The sequence below is a fragment of the Polypterus senegalus genome, chromosome 6 (genome assembly GCF_016835505.1).
Source record: "Polypterus senegalus isolate Bchr_013 chromosome 6, ASM1683550v1, whole genome shotgun sequence".
Lineage (NCBI taxonomy): Eukaryota > Metazoa > Chordata > Cladistia > Polypteriformes > Polypteridae > Polypterus > Polypterus senegalus.
In genome coordinates, this window is record NC_053159.1 from 119,510,049 (window position 1) to 119,534,864 (window position 24,816).

At 36.1% G+C, this 24,816-nt stretch overlaps 1 protein-coding gene and 2 non-coding genes across 3 annotated transcripts; all 3 read right to left on the bottom strand.

Annotated features, from left to right (window-relative positions):
* Positions 1–727: 727 nt before the first annotated feature.
* On the bottom strand, positions 728–23,866 carry cct6a (chaperonin containing TCP1, subunit 6A (zeta 1)). The gene is made up of 14 exons (XM_039756979.1): positions 23,604–23,866; positions 22,754–22,817; positions 21,076–21,210; positions 14,955–15,128; positions 14,423–14,526; positions 12,981–13,091; positions 12,514–12,673; positions 8,886–8,968; positions 4,225–4,321; positions 3,506–3,653; positions 3,208–3,341; positions 3,017–3,119; positions 1,401–1,473; positions 728–1,165 (listed from the first exon to the last, which is right to left on the bottom strand). The coding sequence occupies exons 1-14, from the start codon at positions 23,738–23,740 to the stop codon at positions 1,093–1,095; spliced, it is 1,596 nt and encodes a 531-aa protein (XP_039612913.1). The 5' UTR covers positions 23,741–23,866; the 3' UTR covers positions 728–1,092.
* On the bottom strand, positions 8,678–8,808 carry LOC120532000. Its single transcript, XR_005634188.1, has one exon. It is a non-coding gene; the product is annotated as a small nucleolar RNA SNORA15 (small nucleolar RNA).
* On the bottom strand, positions 21,614–21,746 carry LOC120532001. Its single transcript, XR_005634189.1, has one exon. It is a non-coding gene; the product is annotated as a small nucleolar RNA SNORA22 (small nucleolar RNA).
* Positions 23,867–24,816: the final 950 nt, after the last annotated feature.

The window sequence follows — 24,816 nt, forward strand, 5'->3', positions numbered from 1 at the left end:
CGAGGTCAGAGATCTTGACAGGTTCGGGGTTGGCGGGGAGAGGTGGTTTGGAGAAAAAACAAAAAACCAACCCCACACACACCAGAGAGCAAAACTGGTTTCAGCCATTGCGAAGATATTCAGATTCAGTCCTTGTAGGAGTGATTGATCTCAGCAGCATGAAGCCTGTCTTTTCAGGATTCCAGAGATTTGTATTGCGAGATGCAGATCTGAAACAAGGTAGGCAAGCTCAAGAAATTTATTTAGGTATTTCCAGGATTAACCTTTCTACCAATAAAAAAAGAACTTCAGTAGACTAAAGTGCTTTTCAGGGAAACTTTCTGTAAAATAACACATTTCACACTCTAGTTCATAAAAATTTTCAAATAGTGGCAATATAGGATTTATTAATAACTGCACATACTCTAGAATAAACACTCAACTTCCAGGTGAAATTAGTGGTGCACTTTACCCATTTAAAACGGCACTGGCCAATTTGTCAGTAGTATGATCCCTTTGCTTAGAAAGATCACCTTAAAACGGTGACACATAGTACAACTTTTAAACGTTCTAAAACCTTGTCCTCATCTCTTAGCAGATCAACTATAAAACCACATACTTGTATATTCTGCTGATAATACTGGGTGGTGGAGTTAGGGGAGTGATTCTTGCTAGTTTACTTGATTTTCACTTCTTCCTGAGGTAAATATCAGACAAGACTTACAAGAAGATGTACGAACACAAAAAATTGATTCTTGACACTAAATGTTTTAAACTGTAATGTCAGCCTGTAGGTCATAATGCATAATACAATATATGCCAACACTAATGCGTTTTCAGAACCAAACTAAAATTTTATTGGGTATAAACAAAGGGCACTGTTTTGTTTTTTTCACATTATAATGCATGGAGATCATTCAAATAAATTACCGATATCAAAACTGTGGGCTCAACCATTTTTCATATGGGATAAATGAGATGTTACTCATACTACACTCCTCCACAGGCAAGCACTGGCTTGACAAATCCCCCATTGTGATTCAGCCTAATGTCACAAAGTGCTTAAAATGCCATTTCCAACTACAAACAGTCATTTTTCTGTACTTGTAGAGTTTAGCCTTTAAGTGAAGACATTCCAGCTCTCATAATTTCATCAACAAGGAGAATGTTGCTTGCAATAACCGTGCTATGGAAAAAGAAAAAAGGTAAAATCAAAAGATGTTGGGTTTGCCTAATATTAACATCAATTAGAATTTTTTTACAGTAAAAAGTTACAGAACCATTCCACTTTCACAAACAAAATTAACTATTGCAATACAACGTTCAATTACAACAATTCATTTCACATCATAAAATGTATGCTGTGCAAATTGATTGGGTAGGAAAAGAAAAAAATAAAAAAATAAAATAAAAATACTGACCATGAGTGAAGTAACTGCTTTTTGACACTGTAGTTGTCCCAAATTCCGGCTTCTGCAGCATTCATTGGTTCGCCTATTAAAAATAGGATTTTTCTTAAAACAAACTGAAAACATTTCAAAGAACTTATCAGATTTCTATACTACAATGCTGTTTATAATCGGTTTTATTTTTTTTTCTTTTTAATTCTATCAGAACACACATGAAGAAAATGTTATCCTTGGTGCCAGAAAGTAGTGCTAAGTTAACAGATATAAAGAAAAATAAATAAATACATCCAACAAAGTCTAGTTGAGCAAGCTGAAGGGCAATGCATTCATTGTCTTTAGTCACATTTCATTGACAGACATTCTCATAATGATCCATTACCTCACCAAAAAAAAAGCAGAGAAGAGAGGGTCAGGTGTTCATACGAAGTCTGGGAAGATTACAACTTACATGTGCACTCAGCACAAATGCAGAACACAAAGAAAAACATTTCATGAGCCCGAACTAGATTAAGCAGGGTAGATAATGAACTTTGATTTTACCTCCTCCTAAAATGTAATGCACTTTTGCAGTACAGTTTCTTATTAAAAATCCACAAAGCATATATAAAAGTCAATGTACAAAATAAAACATTGAAAAATAGAAATGTTGCTTTGTGATTTACATGCCAGCAATATGAACCTTCAAAACAAGTCTGAACTGGATTATCCAGTTAGAAAATGGATGGCAGGTTTGTGGCTTGGATAGTAGAAGCTGGGATCAGTTCACCTGGTTTCAAACCTTGCTACTTTAATTATATGAAATGAATTAAAATCCTAATCACGGGGTAAGGAGTGGAGAGAATTGTGATACTTTTTATAACAGGGTTAAAAGATTCAGCTGACACTTGAGTCTTAATTCTACATTTTATGAAAGATCTATAGTTCAACATAAAAGCTAGACTATGTTGGGAGTCTTTCCAAAAAACCAAGGCTATATTAAAATATAAATATGCACACACACACAGAACCACACTGAGTGTTGAGAATTACATTAGGATTCTCATAAATAAGCAAAATAAGTCTTCGTGTAAGCAATAAATTTATTGGAAAACCACAACAATTTTTTTATTTCAATAATGTCACCTCAACTTGCATTAAGCTAGATATTTGTTGGGAGTGATTTTTAAAGTCCATGGCAAACCAAAAGACATGCACAAATTTAAACCTAAAATGTGCACTCCAAAAACATATCAAGTGAGATGGGCACGTGTTGACAGCATTCACAATTCAGATCTTGTCCTGGGTACATTTTATAATCTTAATCTCACTTCAGCAAAAAAAAAAAAAAAAAATTTGACTCACCCTAGAGTGCACTCACACCAACCAGCATTTAACCTAGCCAGGCACACATCTTTATGCGAGAAGAAAAACTACAAAGAAAGAGAAAGAAAAGACACACATACACACACACACACACATACTGGAAGAATAAGCAAACTCCTAACACAGTGACCCAGTTGCCATGATCCTATTGTTTCATAAAGTGGGTGGGCAATGGATGGTAAAAGTAATTACTACTACTACTACTACTATCAAGAAAGCACAACCTGACACCAAGTAACAAGGAGTATTAAAAATTAAACACATACCAGTACTTAGATCCACACCAATGAGTTGACCAGACTCTTTGGCTTCTGTCTGAAGCTTCACTAAAGTTTCTTGTGGATCATACCCAGAGTTTTGTGCAAGAACCTGAATCAGACAGACAAGTTAGTCAACATCAGCAAAATATGCAAAAATCATGATAAAAAACAAAAACAAATTACACACCCACACCCACCTTTGGAATAACGAGCAAAGCATCTGCAAATGCTTGAACTCCAAACTGGGCTCTTCCTTTGACCAAAGGTTTGTGCTTTACAAGAGCATCTGCCACAGCAACTTCAAAAGCTCCTGCTCCAGGAATTACACTGCCTTTTGGAAGAGAATGAAAGTGAAGGTGTCATATTTAAATGTACAGAACATGAAGAAGCAGTACAATGCACAAATTTATCACAGACATGCCTAGACAATTGGCAAAAACTGTTATAAAGGACAGCTTGAGCAAGGCACTATAAAACTAGACTTAAGTTACACACCATCCTCAATGGCATTTTTTACAGCACGAAGGCCATCTCGTATTGCATCTTTTATTTGTGTTAATGTGTGCTTGTTTGGACCTTTGACCAACAGAGTTACAGACAGTGGGTTGCTGCACTTTTCAATGAATGTAAACTTTTCTTCACCCTATGAGAAACAAAAAACACATTACAAAAAGGCTCAGCAAATTTTATTAAAGCTAGTCAAAGCTACTGTTTTATCCAAGCATTTGGGATAAACATTAAGAACTGCATCAACTATAACATACAGGGTAGTCAAAAAATCCCTATGCATGCCAATTCATTTTTTATTAGAAGACGTCCATCTGTGCTCTTCTACTGTCCACAAACAATTCATGTCTATGATAGAATGTCTGAAAGGAAACATTGCAGCCAACAGTACTGCATCTGTTAACTTGGAAGAAATCCAGAAGAAAGGGTAAGGAAACAAAAACTTGTGCAGAAAACAGAGGAAGAAAAATACAGAAAATGTCTAAAAATGTAGTCAACATTTATAGTCTTGTGGCCAGCCTTTACAGATTTACCTCAGCAAGATGTTAAGTATCCATACTGAAATGTTTACTAAACTAAAATGACAAGGAACATTATAAATTAGGCACATGCTGAAAATGTGTCATCATCTGCTTGAAGTTTATTCAATCAGTAAGCTTAGACAGACTATACACTATAAAAATAAAATGTTTTGCAAATTTACTTACAAGAGTATACTCATACACAAGCCCAGCATGTCCCAAGCATTCTGGTGTTAGGTCATCGACAGAATTCATAGCAATGCCACCACAAGCCAAGGTAAGTCTGAAATACATTACATTAAGAGGTGTTAGCATCTAGACCAAAAGACTATTGGAAGGACAAAGATTTTAATGCAGATTTAAGAAACACAGCCACATCAGCCATTTAAAATGTCCATTTACCAGTTACAAGTGTGTGTGTTGGTGCCTTGGCCTTTAAATCCAATCTATTCGGAGAAAGTACAAATCCAGTATTTTACAGTTAATTTTTTTTAAACAGCAAAACACAGCAGTGAATATTTTGCGGTTTTCAGTTTAGTAAACATAATATGAAGGGTATACGAGCATGTTGTTCACCTATTTAGTGCCTGTTCCATATCTTGGCTGTAGACAATGCTTTAGAATTGTAAAAAGTGGAGACTGCTAAAAAGTATCATTTCACCAGAAACTAATATATCTCTAACTGCCCAACACTAAATATTTGATACAGATCTATGTTTTCCATTAAAACTGCTTCAATGCAATTAGTTTTCTCCTTCTATCACTGCTTACATTTGAGGTCATCATATGCACAAATAAGTAAAAATAATATCTACTCCGAGTGCAAAAACATCCTACTTGAATATGCTTGAAGCCCTCCATGCAGTGGTCATAGCTCCACAAATGTTTAACCTATTATACTGGTACCAGTTGTTGTGTATATTGTATAATAGGGCTGTCAGAACAAATTATGCACTTTGTTTTTTTTTTTTCACAGTATATTCATGTTCAAACATATTCTAATGCAAAAAGGCACAATCAAAAGAATAACTTCAGCTTGTTTTGAAATGTGTGCCAATGTTCGAACATTTCCAAAACGCCCTTTTGACCTGTTTTACATGACATAGGCTTTATGCATGTTGCAGCAGGTAGTCCATTTTTTGTACAGTTTGTGTTCACGTAACTACAAAAATGATAAAAATGCATGATGGAAGGAAGAACTGAGGTAGCAGAATAACCACAACAAGACATGTCAAAATTAATGTTTAGCAGCCGTTCTATTAATGGAACAATGTCACACACTGTTAAATTCACAAAACTGGATTAAAATATAATTCAAAGACCAGTAATTTAAGGGTGCTCTTACTAAGTTTGCATCTAGCACAGTTAAGGGAATTAAGAGTCTGAAGAACCCCAATCAAATCAACTTCATTTGAGAGTGCTGTTCTACCCATCAGCAGTACATGGTTTATCCACAGTATGGCAAAGCACCATTAGTGACACGCTGGTTATCTTCACAAGCAAAGATAAGCATCCAGTTAGCAATGTACTGGAAAAAGGATTTCAACAGTTTATTCGAGAGTTAGAGACAAGATACAATGTCCCAAATCGTGGAACAATTACTCATAGAACTATAAAACTATAAAAGAAAACATTATCTAAATGCTCTCTGGGAAGAAAGTTGCATTTATAAAATATACCAGTGGACACCTCCCAAGACACCCACAAGTGCACATTTCATTGATAACTGGCATTTACAAGATGTCGTGCTAAGAATGGAAGAGCTAAAGAAAAACCATAGTGCCAAAAATGTTCCTTCTTGCATTAAAGGCATTCTTAGTTAATTTAATATTAACCAAGAATGTCCTTACTATTAAAATTGAATGCAGGCAATTACATAAACTCTAGACCAATATCTAAAAGTGGTACATGTTTTGAGACACACACACAATGAACGGCTCTTTGTAAAGTATTGGCTATGACAGCTATTGAAAAGCCGATCAGAAGATTAAAAGGCAGCAGCACTATTTCAATAAATCAACCTCAAACAGCTACCGATTGAAATGTAAATAAAGGTACTAGAAGTAAAACCTGTTAAATTAATCAATCTGACTGTGCTACACATTGGAACAGCACATATATATGATATATAGGTTTATAAAAAACAGGCATCTGTAGCAACAGTCATTGGTTGGGGAATCCAATCATCTTGAATTCAGCACTAGTAAATGTATCCTCACGGAAAAGGTAACTAAAATATCTTAATTACATGCCACATTACGCAATTCATAACTTGTTGAAAGTGTACAGGCCAAATTGCACAACTGTATCCAGATGTCAGTGACAGCAGGCAGGAACTCACCCTAGATGAGTCTATCCTAGAATGCACTCACACCAACCAGCATTTAACCTAGCAGGCACACACATCTTTATGCGAGAAGAAAAACTACAAAGAAAGAGAAAGAAAACACACACAGAACACCCCACCACAAACAGTCTGGAAGAATAAGCAAATTCCTAACGCACTGACTTAACGAAGATTCAAAGCTAGTCGCATTAGGCTACGATAGCCACTGTGAAGCAAAAACCATGTACCACAGTTTTCCCAACTATGGTGATCTCTTAGGGCTTCTTTATACTCAGAACGAACATGTGCACAAATCATGGCTGCCATGCATTCCCAGCGTTCATTTGACACGTCCTCAAAAATTAAACGGGACGCACGCGCAAGTTGCAGTACCAGCAAAAAGTGGGGGAACGCAGTGTGATACAAGTCGGAACGAGACGTCAGAGTCTCTGTTTAATTTCTACATGTCACAGAATGCCTCTATACGGATGCTACGGGATCGATGTGCGCGCTTCGATGTGGTGAAGCAAAATGCAGACAGAGATGCAGTTGTGGTACTTTTATATTCACGCATCACGTATTTCCGATCGTAATGATACAAAACATTTTAAAAGTCTCACATGCCATCTTCTGTGCCATCTTATTTCTGGGGCTTCCTCCTGACCGGACAGCAGTGGCAAACAGCAATAGATCACCACACAGAACACATTAAAATGTATGGTATTCCAACTTTCTGCACATTTAGAATCCTTAGATTTATACTTGATATCACTTTCATGATGAAATGCATTAAATTATGTATGTTACATTTTACAGATCGATAATTTTGTTTAAATAATGAATACTGTTAATTACACACATGGGGGGGGTGACACAGTGCGGAGCGATAGCACTGCTCTCTCGCAGGAAGTCACTTCGCGGTTGTCCCTTGCTTGGAGTGTACCTGGTTTTCCTGCTGGGTTTCCACAGTGAGCTCCGGCTTCCTTCCAAAGATATGCAGATTTGGTGACACTAAAATGACGCTAGTGTATTAGAGTGCTTGTATTCTCCTTGCTGCCCTGTCTAAGGATTGTTTCGGCCTCGTGCCCAATGCGTGCTGGAATGGACACATTCCTGGATTGATGGATTTAATCATTAAACATCCTTTTCAGAGATAAGGTGTCACCGGAATTTAATGGGTGTTCCATGCAATTCACAACACAGCGAAGCTGAACCTGTTCTCACTGTGATAGTATCTTGCACTGCCACCTGGCGGATTCTTCCAGATTTACATAAAGTATGCGCACAAGTATACACAGTAAAAACACTTGCGTAGCAGGAACGTCCGCTGGAGCATGCGTCGCGTAAAGTATAAACCTGCCCTTAGAAGACAAACAAGACAGCACCTAAGAATTGCAAATATCCTCTAGATCAAATACTTAAACCGTACTAAGCGTACGTTCTTACCCTACCACCACACAAATGATGAAAACAACAAAGTATTAGTAGCACAGACGCAAAAGGCCTGTTAATTTGCAACAAGCTGATGATTGTGTCGGTTTTGCCCAAGGTATTATCTATTACTTTATAAAAGGTAATAAGCTATTAAGTAGTAATTAAACGTTTGAAGCTTTACAATGAGCAGCATAGATATTCTGAACTTTTTTGCAGGACACCGTTAATGTATTGTTTTTTCATTTAACATTACTCACATGCATTCACTGATTACACTAACGCCAGGAGGCTTGCATGTTAATAAGCAGGACAACTTTGCTGTGCAAGTTAGCAGTGCACAATCCAAAGTCAAAGCTACAAATACAATAGGATTCAAAGCAACACACTTAAGCATCATGCTCAGGGAGTCATTCAACTGTGACCCGTTCAGTTTATCATTTGAGAGAGAAGGGGAAAGAAAAACAAAAAAAAAAAAAAACACTAATGTCCTTCCAGGTCTTGAGGCAAATACATGAAAGTCAGCTTCTCAGGCTTAAAATAGAAAATGAGTTAAAATAAATAATGCCTGCGTGTGCAATAAAGAAACCGTTATGAAAAGAATAATGTAGGACTTCAGGTTGATGTGGATATTTTCCAGAGATCATTGCCTTGTGCCCAGTTCTGCACTCTGACCAAACAGGGAAGGGTATGGAAGAAATTTTTTTAATTTACAGTCCCACCCTTAAGGCTTTGAGCATTTTGTAAAAAGTTTTAATTTTTGCATAAAATGCTAAAAACAAAAATCAGCAAGGACATTGAGAAAGAGAATTTTCTGTTGAGTGGAGAAATTAGTTTGAACCATACAAATCATGATTTGTGCATCTCTATTAAAAAACAATCTCTTGTTTTCACTTTTACCAAGCAAGAAGCATGCAAGCTTACCTGCAATTAAAAAAAAAAAGTGAATATTAATTTTGCATGGTGTCTGACTGTAAATACCATTGAATAAGTAATACAGAATTCGTCCATGCAACATGAAATGCATTTACATATATAAAAAAAAATAAAGCAACACAAATCGAAATCTCTGTTCACATAAGTCATATACCTTTCCATATTTCTTCTCTTGGCTCGTCTCAGTGCAACTATTCCTTCTTTAGCAAGTGCATCCAGAGACAGAGGGTCAATGCCCTGAAGACAACAAATTGCACATTAATAAGGTGTATGTACTCAATAGTTTATACTTATGATTTTTGTTTTAATGATTTCTAAAATATGACTAAAGAGGTGGACTTAATGCACAAGGTCCACTACTATGCTTAATCAAGTAGATTATAAAAATACAGAAAGCGTTAATAAATCACACCAACACTACATACAAATTGTAATAAAAGCAGTTATCAGTGGTGCTCAGATCAGCCAGCTAGTAAATTAAATACAGGTCTCTATACTGGCATTGTTCTGTTATCCAGCAGGCAAATTTCACTGATTGCAGGTAATCTCCAAACTGTTATTATAGAACCTTCATAAACTTCCAAAGAATTTCAAATACCATACAATTTATTTTTGTATAGCCCAAAATCAGTTGGATAACTGGCATGTGTAGGATGTGTGAAGGATCTCCGTTTCTCCTTACAGGCGGATTGCCAGAAATAGAGAACTATATACACAAGTAATGAATGAAATTTATAAATGGGTAAAAGTCTATATTAAACATTTTATTTTCTCAGCTCTGGATTGGACACAGTGATAGGATTATTTTTCAACAAAGAAACAAAACTCAATGGTTATTAAAATATCTTGGTTATGTAGTGTAAAATCCATTTTTGGAGAGAAATCCTTAAAGCACCCATTTTTTTTTTATTATTATGTAGATAGTAAAAAAAAAAAAAAAATTTTGGTACATTATACTCACTTTTCAGCAATTGGCAATTCCTTTATTACACAAGCAAAATAACAGCTGTTCATCTTTGGGTATGTAATTTAGGCACAACTAAAAAACCCTTCAGACATAAAGGGGATTAAAAAGAAAATGAATTCAACTAGTTGCTGCAGCAATGTAGCCTCCTTAGCACTACACCCAAGCGTTACTTGGGCTGCGAAAACCATGCTAATAGCATTAGTCCCAAGTGTCACTCTGGCAACTGTACAGATGCGTCTTGCATAAAGGTTAGAACTGAATCACTCGGGCTGTAAAAAAAGTGACGTCAGTACTGCCATTCTTTGAAAAAATTACATCCAAGTGTAGGTTTTCACTAATTATGAAATATATGCACTTTACCAACTATTGAGAATACCCATCCAGCACCCAAAATGAAGAACATTTGTGAGACTTACTAGGCTACTGTAGCAAAATTTCAGTGTTTACATTCCAGACTGATGTCAGCATCGATGAAAGTCTCATGGCTTATAAGGGGAGACTGTCATGGATACAGTAAATCGTGTCAAAAAGATTTGGCATAAAGTTTTATGAGCATTGTTAATCTAAAACAAAATACATATGGAATTTGGTTCTGTACACAGAGAAATGGACAATGTTTGATCTGAAATGCAATTGGTATGGAATAGTTATGTCATCTGTGCGGACTTTGACAGATTTGCTGGATGAAGTCTACTTTGCAACCAATAACTTTGGCAAGTACAAATTTTTGTACTTGCCAAAGTTATTTGACATCTTGCTGGTGTATATGGAACCGTGCGTCCCAACCGTTGTGGCATGCCTGAAAACTTTGGCAGAGCTAAATTACAGCGAGGTGTGCTAGTAGCTTGGCAAAAGTGCTTGTGCTGAAATGGATAGACAAGATGGATGTTTGTCTTTTTAGCACTGTACATAATGCAGCCATGGTCACTGTACAGGCAAAACGCAACAAGCAGGTTACGAAGCCTTGTGCTGTGGTCGACTACAATGGCACGATAGTCAATTCTTAATCTGCACCATCTTCGCCGTCTATCTATCCTGTTATGCAGAGGGGGGAAAAAAAAAAAAGCATTGCATTTGTCTTATACAAAAAAGGTCATGAAACTATCTCAAGTAAACTTTACATGCCAGCTTGTAGAACAAACCACAGTATCACTAAAGAGACGCAGTCGACCTAGCACATCACAGATCAATCCAGAGTCTTATTGGTAGACATTTTATTGATTATATAACTCCAACAGGAAAAAAAAGAAAAAAAAAAACACAGAATCCAACTCGTACACGTGCAGTGTACTGTTCAAAAACTGAATCTGCAAAAATCCAAAAAGAAACACACTATAATCTTGCCGATTGCGATGATCAATTGTGTCTTTCAGCATGCTTTCACAACAAAGCACTCATTTTGAGATTATATACCGTTTTGGCATCATTAGAAATATTGTTATTACTGTTCAATTCATACTATTTTATGCATCATTACTATTATATGCATCATTATACTTGCATTTAATAAAAATGTAATTTTTCATGCCCAAAAAAGCAACGCTTTTTACATGTTTTTTTGAAATAAAATGCAACGTTATGGAGGTTAAGAGGAGGACAGATGGATGTTCAGTATTGTGGCGCTTAAAGAAAACAATTTAGCCTGTAGCAAACTTTACCATCAGTCCTGGGAAAGAGCAAAGTGTATGTTTATATGAAATTAGATAAATTAGATATAAAGTCAGTTTTTAATATAAAACGGTTTAAAAACAGCTGAACTTTCTTATGAATAAATGAAAGCAAAATAGTAAACTACTAAAGTGATCTCAAACAGTGAAACGAATAAGTAGCTTATATGCCTATGCAGAAGAGGTCCACAAATGAAAATTACATTCCCATGCCATTCTCTTCCACTACACAAGTTAAATTGTTCCAAAACACTGCTCCAACCAACATACTTTAAGAAGACCGCTGTATAAAATTTTCCAAAGGGGAAAAGAAATCTATTGTTTGCTCACATTAAAATGTTTTCACCACAGCCACTACATTTTCACTCTGCCTTTTTTACTTTCAGATTTCAGCACACATGAAATTGGTTCCATTATAAAAAAAGTTCTCCTCCAGTTTTAAACAGACCAATAACTACTAAGACAAATTAATGACTGCTACATTTTTGCATTATTTCTATACCAACTCACTAATAACCAGAGACTATATGCTCTATGCTCAAATTATCTGTGGAGCACTGTTTATTAAAGTATGTCCTAAACTGTGATGAGAGTAAAGGTGGCTTTAACTGAAGGCTTTGTAAAATTTGGTAACACTGACTGAACATATCTTGCAATGGACAATCCCTATATGTCAGAACACTTCCAAATAAAAACACCAGTAAACTTATTTGCACATTTGACTTATGAGGAAGTGGCTGTGTAATGTAGAGCATATTATTTTCTTGGATCATATTAGGTTTCTTAATACCAGCTGAGGATCATCCGAATCATAGGACCAAAAAACCATGTAGAAACTACTGGAGGGTACTGAGGCAGCATGAACCAAAATCTTGAAGAAACATTTCCATTAATCTTCTTCACACCCAGTAGTAAAACAGAGTGTGTATAATAAAATGGCAGCTGAATGCATTTAGATAGATGGAAAATGTCTAAATACCCATGAAAATCACATGAATACTAAAGTAAGGAGGCAATATTGATTATTCCTTTACAAATTATTCATAATGGAGTTCTCATTTACTAGAAGAGAACAAAAAAAAAAAAAAAAAACCCACACACACCAGTTCACATTATCACAGCGCTCAAATACAGATTTCAGCTCTTACCTTTTGGTTAATAACAACAAATCCTTTGTCTGTATCACCACACACAGCCTTTTTGAACTCAATAATTTTTTTTATACGGTCTTCAATAAATTTTCTCTCTGCTTTTACAAGTTTTTCTCTTTCATCTGCACTTTTGTAGAAAAATCCAGAATTGACTTCCCTATAAACATAAACATTGTTTAATGTAATTAAAATTTTTTTTTTTTTTTTTAACTGCAATTCATGCGGGCCAAGTTATACTACAAAATGTAGACATGTTACACAACATGTAATAAATCAGAATTTTACTCAGTCCACATTGCAGTATACAGATCTAATATGGGGACAAAAATTTAGCTCACATTCAAATAGGCTCAGTAGAAATAACTGAAGAATTTGTTTAGCATAACTGATTTTTAATCATAAGATACCGAACAGGACCACAAAAACATACTTAAATTATCAAAGAAAGGAAGTCTAGTACTTACGTCTTTTCATATTCTAAAGAAACATTGCAAGTAAGAATATAGGCATCTTCCACTCTTTTCTTCATGTCAGGATGTCTTGCCCCATGATCCAACACCAAGCCCTTAATTAAACTAGAAAGGAAAAGCAACAATAAAAATATCTTAAGTGCAGCACAATTAAAATTGCCCTTTAAAGATCTTACAATGATTGGGAATAAAGAAAAACAAGGTTTAACAAAACAAAAATATTCCAACAAATAATGGTATATTTTGTCTTGGACTATGGTCCTCAAGGGCAATTCAACAGGGGCCAATGGGCAATATACATCTAAACAAAGTGACAGTTAATCTCAATTGTTGCTCCATTGGGCACTTTCAGGATATTAAAAATTAACATACCAACTATGTCATTATCAGGACACAGATGAGAAACAGGCGGCTCCCTGGCCTGGACAACTATTTCAACAGTGACACTTTTATAGCCATAAATGGCACCTCTGAAACGACAAATTCAAGCACCGTATCCAGCTTCATAACTCTTGCTAACAGTGTCTTCTACTCTGCTTTATCACTAATAGAATGAAGTATTTTTAATGCAATTCCAGCACTTGGTTCATCCCACCTTAAATATACATCTACTGGCGGTTACAATATGCACCCCTATATTCAGTATTAACCTAGTTTTGTCACAGTAAAAATTAGAGCCATCAGATGAAGTCTTAACACAAAATTGTAATGAGCTACCCATTTTAACCTGGCTATTTAATAGAGAACCAATCTCTCTTCTCACTATGCCTCCTCAACAACCCAAAAACCCATCCAATCCCCTTCATTACATAAAAACATCTGAAACCCATCTTGACATCTGCCTGGAGAGCATGCCCCTAAAAGAAAAAAAAAGTCTTGAGACTAGTGATTCTCACTTCTACTGTAAGAATGCTTTCACAGCTGACTTGCACTATCCTGAAGTCTGATGAGAGACTGTGGACTACTGGTTAAAATGTAGAATTAAGGAAAAATATTTGAATATTATTTTGAAAACTAAGGTAACATTATATAAAATAAAAAAATAAAAAAAAAGACAACAGCAAACCAACACTTGTGAGAAGACTGGGCATACACCATTTAGAACAGTGCAAGCACTCATCCAAACAGGGCACCAGTCCATCACTAGTCAATCAACACACAGTGAAAGATATTTAGTGACTGGCTAGTCCATCCTCCAACTGCCAGGTTGATCATGTTCTCTACCAGCTCGGCCAATAGCCTCACTTGCTATTTATGTAAAATCACTATGCTTCACTTTTTTGCAAAAAAAAAAACAAAAAAAAACACTCTGCTTCAATTTATCAATATTGCTATCACATTTTCAATAATTTAGGCAAACTGCAAAATAATCAAAGCTGTACTATTATTAACATTACAATTTTAAACTGCAAGAATCATATAGTTAATAAACTTACGTTGTGTCACTTTCTGTTTTATGTTTCATCTCCATGATTTCCACCATATACAGATCAATAGGTTCACTAGGCTTCCTAATAGCAAGGACAGCATCTACAACAGCCTATAATTCATAAAACATGCTTAACAAGATATCAATTATATTGAAATCAATACAGTATTAGTTGATGAACAGCTGAATTTAGAAGCAGCAAAGAAAAAAAAAATTTTTTAATGACCCTTAACCTACAAATCTCAGAGTTCTTTTTCCTAAATTATTCATCATCTGTTAAACTTCTGAAATTTAACAACCATTAAATGTAACAAACACATTTAAAAAATGCAATTTAATTTACATCTATTAATGTTCTAGTTGTAGGAACTGCTACTATTCTAACAAATTTAAAATGCAATGAAAGTAATATTAAAAAAAGGAACCAATAAGTTCTCTTTGCAAGTTTACAGTTAGTATTTACTACTGCATGCAATGCAAATTAAAATTCTTAAAAACTTACGGGACAACAATCAGCCATTATTAAAAAAAATACCTACTTCAGTCAGAAGGTCTGCAAGCTGAGCATGGACTTTGGTACGAAGTGAAGTTTTTGCGACACTGACAAGGGTTTCTCTATCCATTTCCTTGGACACTTTTACCTGCTCTAAAACCTCAAGTGATTTCTCTTTTGCTGCATCAAAACCCTCTGCAATTATACGTGGGTGAAGACCCTAAAAATAAAATGCTCAGATCAACTAACATTTCATACCTCCATGGTATTATCCAAAAACCATTTTCACACCTACATGAACCTTACTTATCCATTAAATTAAGAGTAGCAACAACACCACCTTTTAAAGAAAAAATCCACCTAAAAATATTTTTTCATGTTAGTCACCCTATGTTTTTTGAAAGCTTTTCTCAACCATCACTATCATCCGGTGTTTTTGTGGAGAAGTTACATAGAATAATGAAGATTAAAACTCAACAGAACCCTGCAGTGTCCAGGGGCCTCATGTATAAACGGTGTGTACTCGCAAAAATCTTGCGTGCAAACGTTTCTACGTTGAAGTCACAATGTATAAAACCTAAACTTGGCATAAAGCCACGCACATTTTCACTGTTGCTCCAACCCTGGCGTAGGCAAGTTTTCTGCTCAATTTTGCAAACTGGTGGCACCCAGCGTCAAAGCAGTGCTACTGTTCCAGTGTGGTTTCCATTTCCATAGATCCACATCCCTGACGCGGCTTTAAAAATACACTGAAATTAACCGCATACTGTTTATTAGTTTAATGCATCTTATTGCAATTAACCTGTAACAATATAATGGTCCACAGATTGGTCAAACTATTCTAAATACCATAGCTGCTTTAGCATTGTTACTCTCACTGCACCTTTTCCTTCTTTCAGCTGCTCCCATTAGGAGTTGCCACAGCGGATCACCTTTATCCATATTATTCTCACTGCACCACTCGGAGTATTTATATCACTACATCCGAGTGGGGAAATCACAGATCTACAGCAGCTGACTGGAAAGAGAATTATCGGGATACAGCATCTAGCACACACCGCCTCAGCCATGCTGTCTATTGAACTGCTCTCATACAGTAAATGCTTCAGAGCCTTTCCTTCCCAAGAACTCTAAACACACTCGATCAGTCCATCAAGTGCTCCCTGTAGAACTGTTTGTACTTAAGTACAATTACCTTACTGTAAACATGCGATAATTATATTGCACAACCTGAGCCACTTTATAAAGTACGTATTTACATATGATGACAATATAATTTTTAAGATGAAATGCATCAAAATATGTTTATTATACAGATAAAAAACTTAACTTAATTTAAATAATTCATATTGTTAATAATTAAACATGTGAGGACACGATGCTGCAGCGCTAGTGAGGAGCTGGTGCTCCGTTCACGGATTGTTCCTGCCTCGCACTGTATTCTTGCTGGGGCTGGCACGACAAGGGAAGGATAGATGGAATAATTAAACATGTACTACAAAGATATTTCAACGTTCCTTAAAAGTTTTGAAGAATCGGCGTTCTAAGCTTACAGATGGCTTGTCTATTACAGAGCTGATTGTGTGGCGATTGGTTACTTGGAGAAAGAAAAGGAAGGACAGGAATTGGAGGTTAGACATTTGAAAAAGAGACAGTACTGCTGTAATAAAGTATTTCATCTAAGGTCACGCACGGCGCAGCAAGCATCTTGCGTGAGACATTAACAATCACTGCGCCACAGTGTTCCCATATTTAATAATACATCTCAGTATTTTAATTATTCAGAAAGCTATTATTTTACAAATTTAATGGATTCTGTGTCATGTCGGAGGAAGAGAAAGCCTGTTTAAGAAGCACGTAGTGATTCACACACAGAGCACATAGAAGATCAAATACAAAAAGCATTTAATGTGCTATTTTAGTTTGGATTGAATTTGAAAAACTAGTAAATTAAATGATTTTAAGATGAAGTTTATGATGTTCTACTTTAATGACAAAATAAACTGCGTGATTAAAGTGAAAATTTTGAGATTAAAGTTGACTTTTCGTGTCCCCACTGTGTGCTTAATTTTTTTTCCCCCTCTTTACCCTAATAAGCTTTCATACGACACTCAGATGGTAGACTACGACTCGCTTTTTCACGCCGATCTCTGACCACTTTTTTTTTATTTCGGGCACTGTGCGACTTTGTGAACTTGAGCTTTCAAGTTTCTCTGACACTATGCCACTCGATCAACTTCCTTTTGTTGTTTATACCACTGTTTAAACTAACAAATAGTACATTTTTCCTTACATCCACTTGGTATTCACTGAAATTCTTCTATTTAATCCCCCACCCCCATGCTTTTCCCATTGCCTTTTCACAGAATGCTGAGTTTAAGGGCTATTTATATTGATTTGCATGTTCAAAGAGGCGTAATTCTGAGAGGAGACAGGGCGGGACAGCAGGCGGGTACACATGCATTACTTTTCACGCTGACCGGGATTTATGTAGCGGAAGAATGTGGAAGTTGGCGTACACACAGATTTATGCATCTGGATATTTTTGTGCATATGCACATTTCCATTTTTATCTGTACGCCATGTTATAGTGTGAATTCGACGCACGGCGTTATGCATGAGGCCCCAGTTCTGGACAATGGCAAATAATGTGAAAAAAAATCCATAGAAGGAAATCACATGTCCGTTATCCATTTGTATAGTCAAAATGTGCAAACTATGCATTTTTAATAAAATATGTTATTTCATGAAATATCCACCTCTCTCCCTCTTTGATGGTCAAGAACCCTTTCTTCAATTCAAACGCACATTATTGTGAGAATTAGTCTTTCCAGTTGACATTCAATGCAGGATTTTCAGGAAGTAACTTAATATTTTATGAAAAACACACACTTTACATGTTTTGACCATACAAATGGATAACAGACATGTGGATTATGCAACACAGGATGCATGGAAGGTTTTCTTGTTCCATGGATGTTTTTCAAATTGTTTACCATTATCCAGAACTAGTTTTGAATCTTCAATATGTTAAATTCCTCCACCAAAACATTACATTGAAAATTTTTCCACCATTACAAACTACATGTGACAAGAAATATAAATGAAAAACATTTTTCCAGGGATTAATTCTTTAAAGACAAAAACAGAACATTCTTTGGCAAAGTCAAACATTTAGTTAAAAAAATAAATATATATATATTTTTGTTCATTATTGTCCAAGTTTATATTAAATTCTTCCACGCATTCACTTTTAACAGTAAGCAGACACTAAATTAAACAGATCAGGGGCCTCATGCAGAATGGCGTGCGTAGAATTCACACTATAACATGGCCTACGGACAAAAGCAGAAACGTGCTTACACGCAAACAATTCCAGATGCATAAATCTGTGCGTACGCAAACTTCCGGTCAGCCTGAAAAGTAACACACGTGCCTGCTGTCCCGCCCCAGCTCCTTCCAGAATTACGCCTCTTTGAACATGCAAATCAATACAAATAGCCCTTAAGCTCAGCCTTCTGTGAAAAGACAATGGAAAAAGCACGGGGGAAAATAGAATTTCAGCGAATACCAAGTGAAGGCAAGGAAAAACGCACTATTTGTTGGTTTAAACAGCGATATAATCAACAAAATGAAGTTGATCGAGTGACAGAGTGTCGGAGAAACTCGAAAGCTCAAGTTCAAAGTTGCACAGTGCCCAAAGTGTAAAAAAAAAGTTGTCAGATATCAAAATCACAGTGAAAAGCGAGTCGTAGCCCACTGTCCGAGTATCACATGAAAGCTTATTAGGGTTCAGAAGAAAAAAAAAAAAAAAAGGGTACACAGTGAGGAAAAAAAAGAACGAAAATGTCAACTTTAATCACATAGTCTATTTTGTCATTAAAGTAGATGATAAACTTCATCTTAAAATTGTTTAAATTTACTAGCTTCTCAAAATCCATCGTAACTAAAGTAGCACGTTAAATGCTTTGATTTGTATTTGATCTTCTATTTGCTCTGTGTGTGCGCGCGTGTGAATCACTACGTGCTTCCGGGCTTTCTCTTCCTCCAACAGGACACAGAATCCATTACATTCGTGGTATTACAGCTCTCTGAATATTTAAAATACTGAGATGTATATGTGATATTTTCAGGAGGATAGGAGTGAAATCATGTTATTAAACATGGGAACACAGTGGTGCAGTGATTGTTCATGTTTCATGTAAGATGCACCATGTGCAACCTTCAATTAAATACTTTATTGTAGCAGTACTGTCTCTTTCAAACGTACTAACCCCCAATTCCTGTCCTTACTTTTCTTTCTCCAAATACCCAATCACCACACAATCAGCTCTGTAATAGAGGTTAAGCCATCTGTAAGCTTAGAACGCCGATTCTTCAAAACTTTTAAAGGAACAGTGAAATATCTTCGTAGTACATGTTTAAATTATTCCATCCATCTAGCCTTCCAGTGTCACACCAGCACAAGCAAGAAAACAGCACGAGGCAGGAGCAATCTGTGAATGGAGCGCAATCTCCTCGCTAGTGCTGCGGCACCAATTCCTCACATGGTTAATTATTAACAATATAGATTATATAAATGAAGTTAAAAGTTTTATCTGTATAAACATTTTGCTGCATTTCATCTTAAAAATGATATCGCCATCATATGTAAATACGCACTTTATGAAGTGACTCAGCTTGTGCAATATTATAACTGTAGAGCAAGTTTACAGGGAAGTTTATAGTTCTTGGGATGAAACTGTTTCTGAACCACGAGGTCAATACAGGAAAAGCTTTGAAACGTTTGCCGTGTGAGAGCACTTCAACAGACAGCATGGCTGAGGCAGCGTGTGCTTGATGCTGTATACCAGCATTTCCCAAACTCGGTCCTGGTGGACCCCTGTGGCTGCAGGTTTTTGTTCCAACCAGATTCCTAATCAGTGGCAACACCTGATAGCACTGATCTCATTTAATTAGCTGGTGTTTTTTTTTCTTTTATTCTACATTCAGAAAACCTTAGCAGCATGATTTTTACATTTATATGATTTAGAAATATTTCTGCTTTTGCTATAATGCTTAACTCTCTTTTGTTGATTTCATTATACTTTGCCCTTTCTCTGTGCCATTTTCCCCCCTTATTAACGACAATTTAAAACGAGCAGATCAGACACCCAGGCAAACACTGAATAATCAAAGGCTGCAACTACTTTAGAGTCAGACCCACTAATTAGTAAAAATTGGATTAATTAAAAAATTAGAAGACCTAGAAAAGTAGATACTGTTAAAAAAAAAAATAAAAAAAAATTATATATATATATATATATATATATATATAAACTTAGTTTTCTAATTAATATATTGTTCCCTAAACACAGAACTTGGGAAATATTACTTCACTTAATTAGCCCAGGAGTCCAATTTAAAAACAGAATCTGGTTGGAACAAAAACCTTCAGCCAAAGGGGTTCACCAGGACCGAGTTTGGGAAACACTGCTGTATACCGACAATTCTCTTTCTCAGCTCCTGTAGATCTCCGATTCCTCACTCAGATACAGTGGATATAAATACTCTTGAGTGGTGCAGTGAGAGTAATATGGAAAAAGATGATCAGCTGTGGCAACCCCTAATGGGAGCAGCTGAAAGAAGATGCAGTGACAGTAACAACGCTAAAGCAGCTATTGTATTTAGAATAGTTTGACCATTCTGTGGACCATTATATTGTTACTGTTTAATTACAATCAGATGCATTAAACTAATAAACAATATGCGGTTAATTTCAGTGTATTTATAAAGCCGCATCAGGGATGTGGATCTGAAAAAGGGTAACCACAAGAACAGTAGCACTGCTTTGAAGCTGGGTGCTGCCAGTCTGCAAAACCAATCGGAGAACTTGCGTACGCCAGGGTATGAGGTACCGTGGATATGTGCATGGATTTACGCCAAGTTTAGGCTTTACACATCGCGATTTGAACGTGGAAACGTTCTTGCGCAATATTTTTGTGCGCACGCACTGTTTATACATAAGGCCCCAGGTCTGGTTGGTTCATTTCTAGTATTTTCTTCTAGCATTTCCCTCCAAGTCATCGGTTTTTTGTTTTGAATGCAAACAGAATGCCCACCAGCATTAACAGAGAAGAGTCTGCAGACCATGAAAAATAACTACCTGTATTTTATCAAATACGTACCTCTGACACATACAGATCAGCTTGCTTAAGTAGTTCCCCAATAATGAGGACATTAGAAGTTGTTCCATCACCAGTAATATCATCCTGTGCGGTGGCTACTTTGGCTATCAAAGAAGCTGTAGGATGTTGAATTTGCTGTATTATAAGCAACACAAAAGATAAATAATGAATTTCAGCAACAGGTACCAACAAAGTGTGTATCTCTAGAAAGTGAAAAATGAAAGCATCAGAATACCACTAAGTAAAAAACATATTTGTATGCTAAACAAATGCCATACATTTGGAGGGAGGACATGAGATGTATAAATCAATTCCTGTAGTGCTGTGAAAGACAACATAGAGAACTTTGATATAATTCCAAAATCCAACTAAATGCTATTTCACCAACTCTACACAAAAAAGGCTGAAACGTTTTAAATTGACCAGTCCCCCCCCACTAAATTATCAACTCCACAAGACATGTTTTCAATAATACAATTCTTCTATTCTTCCAGTTCAAAGACTGAAAAGCACAAATTTTTTTTTTTTTTTAAAAACAATTTGTACTGGTCAACTGAATACATTAAAAAGAAGTAATTTTCTTCTAATGCAGAGGTAAAGACCAGACCTCAATTTAGCACAGACTAAAAACCAAGGGAGCTACAAAGCACACATGGGTGTTCACTGTGCAGTACAAACAAATCAATTTTAAAACAATCTTAAGCATTAATTTAGATACACCAAAACTTTCAGATGTCTAACTTTTGTTTGTATACTTAGCATAATCATACAATACCAAATGGAAATTTTTTTTTGTACTCTCAAAAGGAGCTCAAGCTCATTATCTTTGATATGCATCTGTTAAAAACATTCCATGACAAAACATGCTGTATATAGATAGAACTTTAGGGTGTCCACAGGGGGAAATTGGCTTCTTATAGAATATTTAAAGCAGCAAGCAGTTGAGAGTAATTATACCCCTTCATGGATTCAACATCCTGGGTTTGAATTCCACACCAAGTCATTGTGTGCATGTGGATTTTTGTGTGTGCTCCTTGTGATGTCCTTACATTGATGGATTAAAGGCCAGAAGTCCACATGACCATTATCATTAAATTCTTCCATGAGAACCCTGAATACATTGAAGACTGATTGAGGTCATTTACGTTATGTCATATTATGCCTAAAAAGGGCTGGGTAGTCTTCGTGGCCTGGAACCCCTGCAGATTTTATTTTTTTCTCCAGCCCTCTGGAGTTTTTTTTTTTCTGTCCTCCCTGGCCATCGGACCTTTCTTTTATTCTGTTAGTGTTCCCTAATTTTAAATTATTTATTTTGTCTTTTTTCTCTTTCTTCATCATGTAAAGCACTTTAAGCTACATTGTTTGCATGAAAATGTGCTATATAAATAAATGTTGTTGTGTCTATATGGGTTTTCCTACTTGTATTCTGTTTCCTCCCTCATCCCAAGATCGTATTGAATGTAGGTGTGTGCTGGAGTGGTTAATTGGATTTAGAGTAAATAAGCAAATGATAGATTCATTAACACAAATCTTGAAGTGTTTGATTTTTATACAAAAAAGAAAAACTACCACTGCACTGTGGATTAAGATTAAAACAATACAACAATTAAAACAATGAAAAAGGGTGCTCCATATCTCCCCATTTACTATTTAGTTCCAAGAACAAGGCCTTACTCACCATTTCATGAAGTAGAACATTGCCATCTTTGGTAAGTTTAATGTCTCCAGCCCCAGAAACCAACCTGTCATAAAAAGGTGTCTAATATTATAATATATTAAAAAAAAAAGACTTCGCTTAAACTGTGAACGAAAACGTAATTGACTCATTAATAAGCATCAACTACTAAAGACTGGAGTATGTAATACATTTCATCCTTTAAATTTTACGCTGATGCCTTCCACAGCTAACATCCACGTGACCGCATCGGGCAAATCAAAGCTCTTGGGTGTCGACCAAGCGCTTACACACGCTGTGGCGATAGCAACCATTGAACGGATTAAAAAACGAGCTACGATGCCCTCTTCATATAAAACGCAATCAACTCGACTAAATTACTTACTTCAAAACGTGTCGAAATAAAGATATTAATAAGATCACCAGCAAAGAACGTCCCACGTAACTACACGCTTTCGTTAAACAGCATTTTGCCGTTTGGGCCGGCCCACGTGGTGTTAAGCCTGCCGGCTTGATCATTTTAAGTACGAACAAGTGACAAATCGCAATGAGCCTAAGGCTACGATTCTTACCGTAACGGATACAAAAACTCAGTGCTATTTATTTTTTAATGTTTGGACTCCTGCAAAAAGGCAGGAAATAGTGAGGCCTGTATAGTAATTAATTAACCATTAATGACAACCACATCTTCAAACGTTTTAAATAATGTTCATATTACTATGTTATTGGGCTGAAGTTGGTCTTCTAGATGTGAACCACAAATAATGTCCGTTTTATCTTTAAAATTCACGCGCTTAACGGTAAACGCTAGCCGTAACAGAACGACATCCCTGCTGGACTACGGGTCACTTACATTTTCATAGTGCCTTTCGGTCCCAGGTTGCTCTTCAGCACGTCCTGTAGCCCCCGAGCAGCGCTGATGTTCACCGCCAGGGCTGCCTGCGCCCGAGCAACCTCGGCTTTTGGGTTTAGTGCCTTTACAGCGGCCATAGCGGTTAAACTTCTGCCACTAGGATAGAAAAAAAAAAAGTCACTCAGGAACAGGAGATGGCAGAATGAATCAGCGCCACCGTACAAACTGGAACAGCCCGCTCACTACCTTCTAGAATACTCTAAAAGGCTTTGTTAACGGCTTCTCTAACTGATTGGTTGGCTCATGCTTACATCAACCTCTAATTGGCTGCGAGAACGGTCAATTTTAGCTTCCGGGACAAGGTTACAACCTATGACCAACCGGAAGTAATGCGGCCATTGGGCTTTAGCGTAGGGCAAAATTAATTTTCCACGCCCACTTTTGGGAGCCATAAAGTTTAAAAAGATTATAAAATAAAAGTACTTGGTTACTTTTCGAGGGAGTTTGTTGACCACTTGAGAGAAAATTGGAACGAACAACTTTGATGGCCTTTTTAGTTTTATTGCGTTCATGAAGCAATGACAGATACGAGTCTCGCCCTGGGGTCTTTCTCGTGAATGATTTGACAGGTACCATTCACAGTGAGAGAAAGTAATTTAATTCTATTCTGTTCTGTTCTATTAATTCTATTTCCATTTTACGTACAATCGAAAAGATCATTTGTTTACTGGATGCATTTTTATTTCTGTCCCCTCAGTGTTTCCAGTTTTACGGACAAGGAGCACGTTTATTTCCTGGGGAAGGAAAGTGTTTGTCAAACCCTGTGAATGTCATTTGGGCAATAATGCTTTATAACTAAAGGAAAATATATATATAAATAACACAATACATAGGATAAATAAGATAAAATAAGGGGTATTTAATTAATTTACATAAACAATTTAACATGCCAATGTCAATTTTCTTATTTTCATATTTTAAATGGTTTTAACATAAAATTGCGTTTCTATTTTAAATAAAGTAATATTTCATGTGGAATTCATCAATTTCATTTTATGGATGTGGTACCTCTCCATAATCAATACTATATTTATTATAACTAATGTAGTGCAAAATGGACTCTGCTGTTTACTTGGCTCTTTTATTATTCTTTAAAACTACTGCTCACCATTGCTGCTTGCAGGATTTCCATTTTTATAGGACTCCGTGCCAT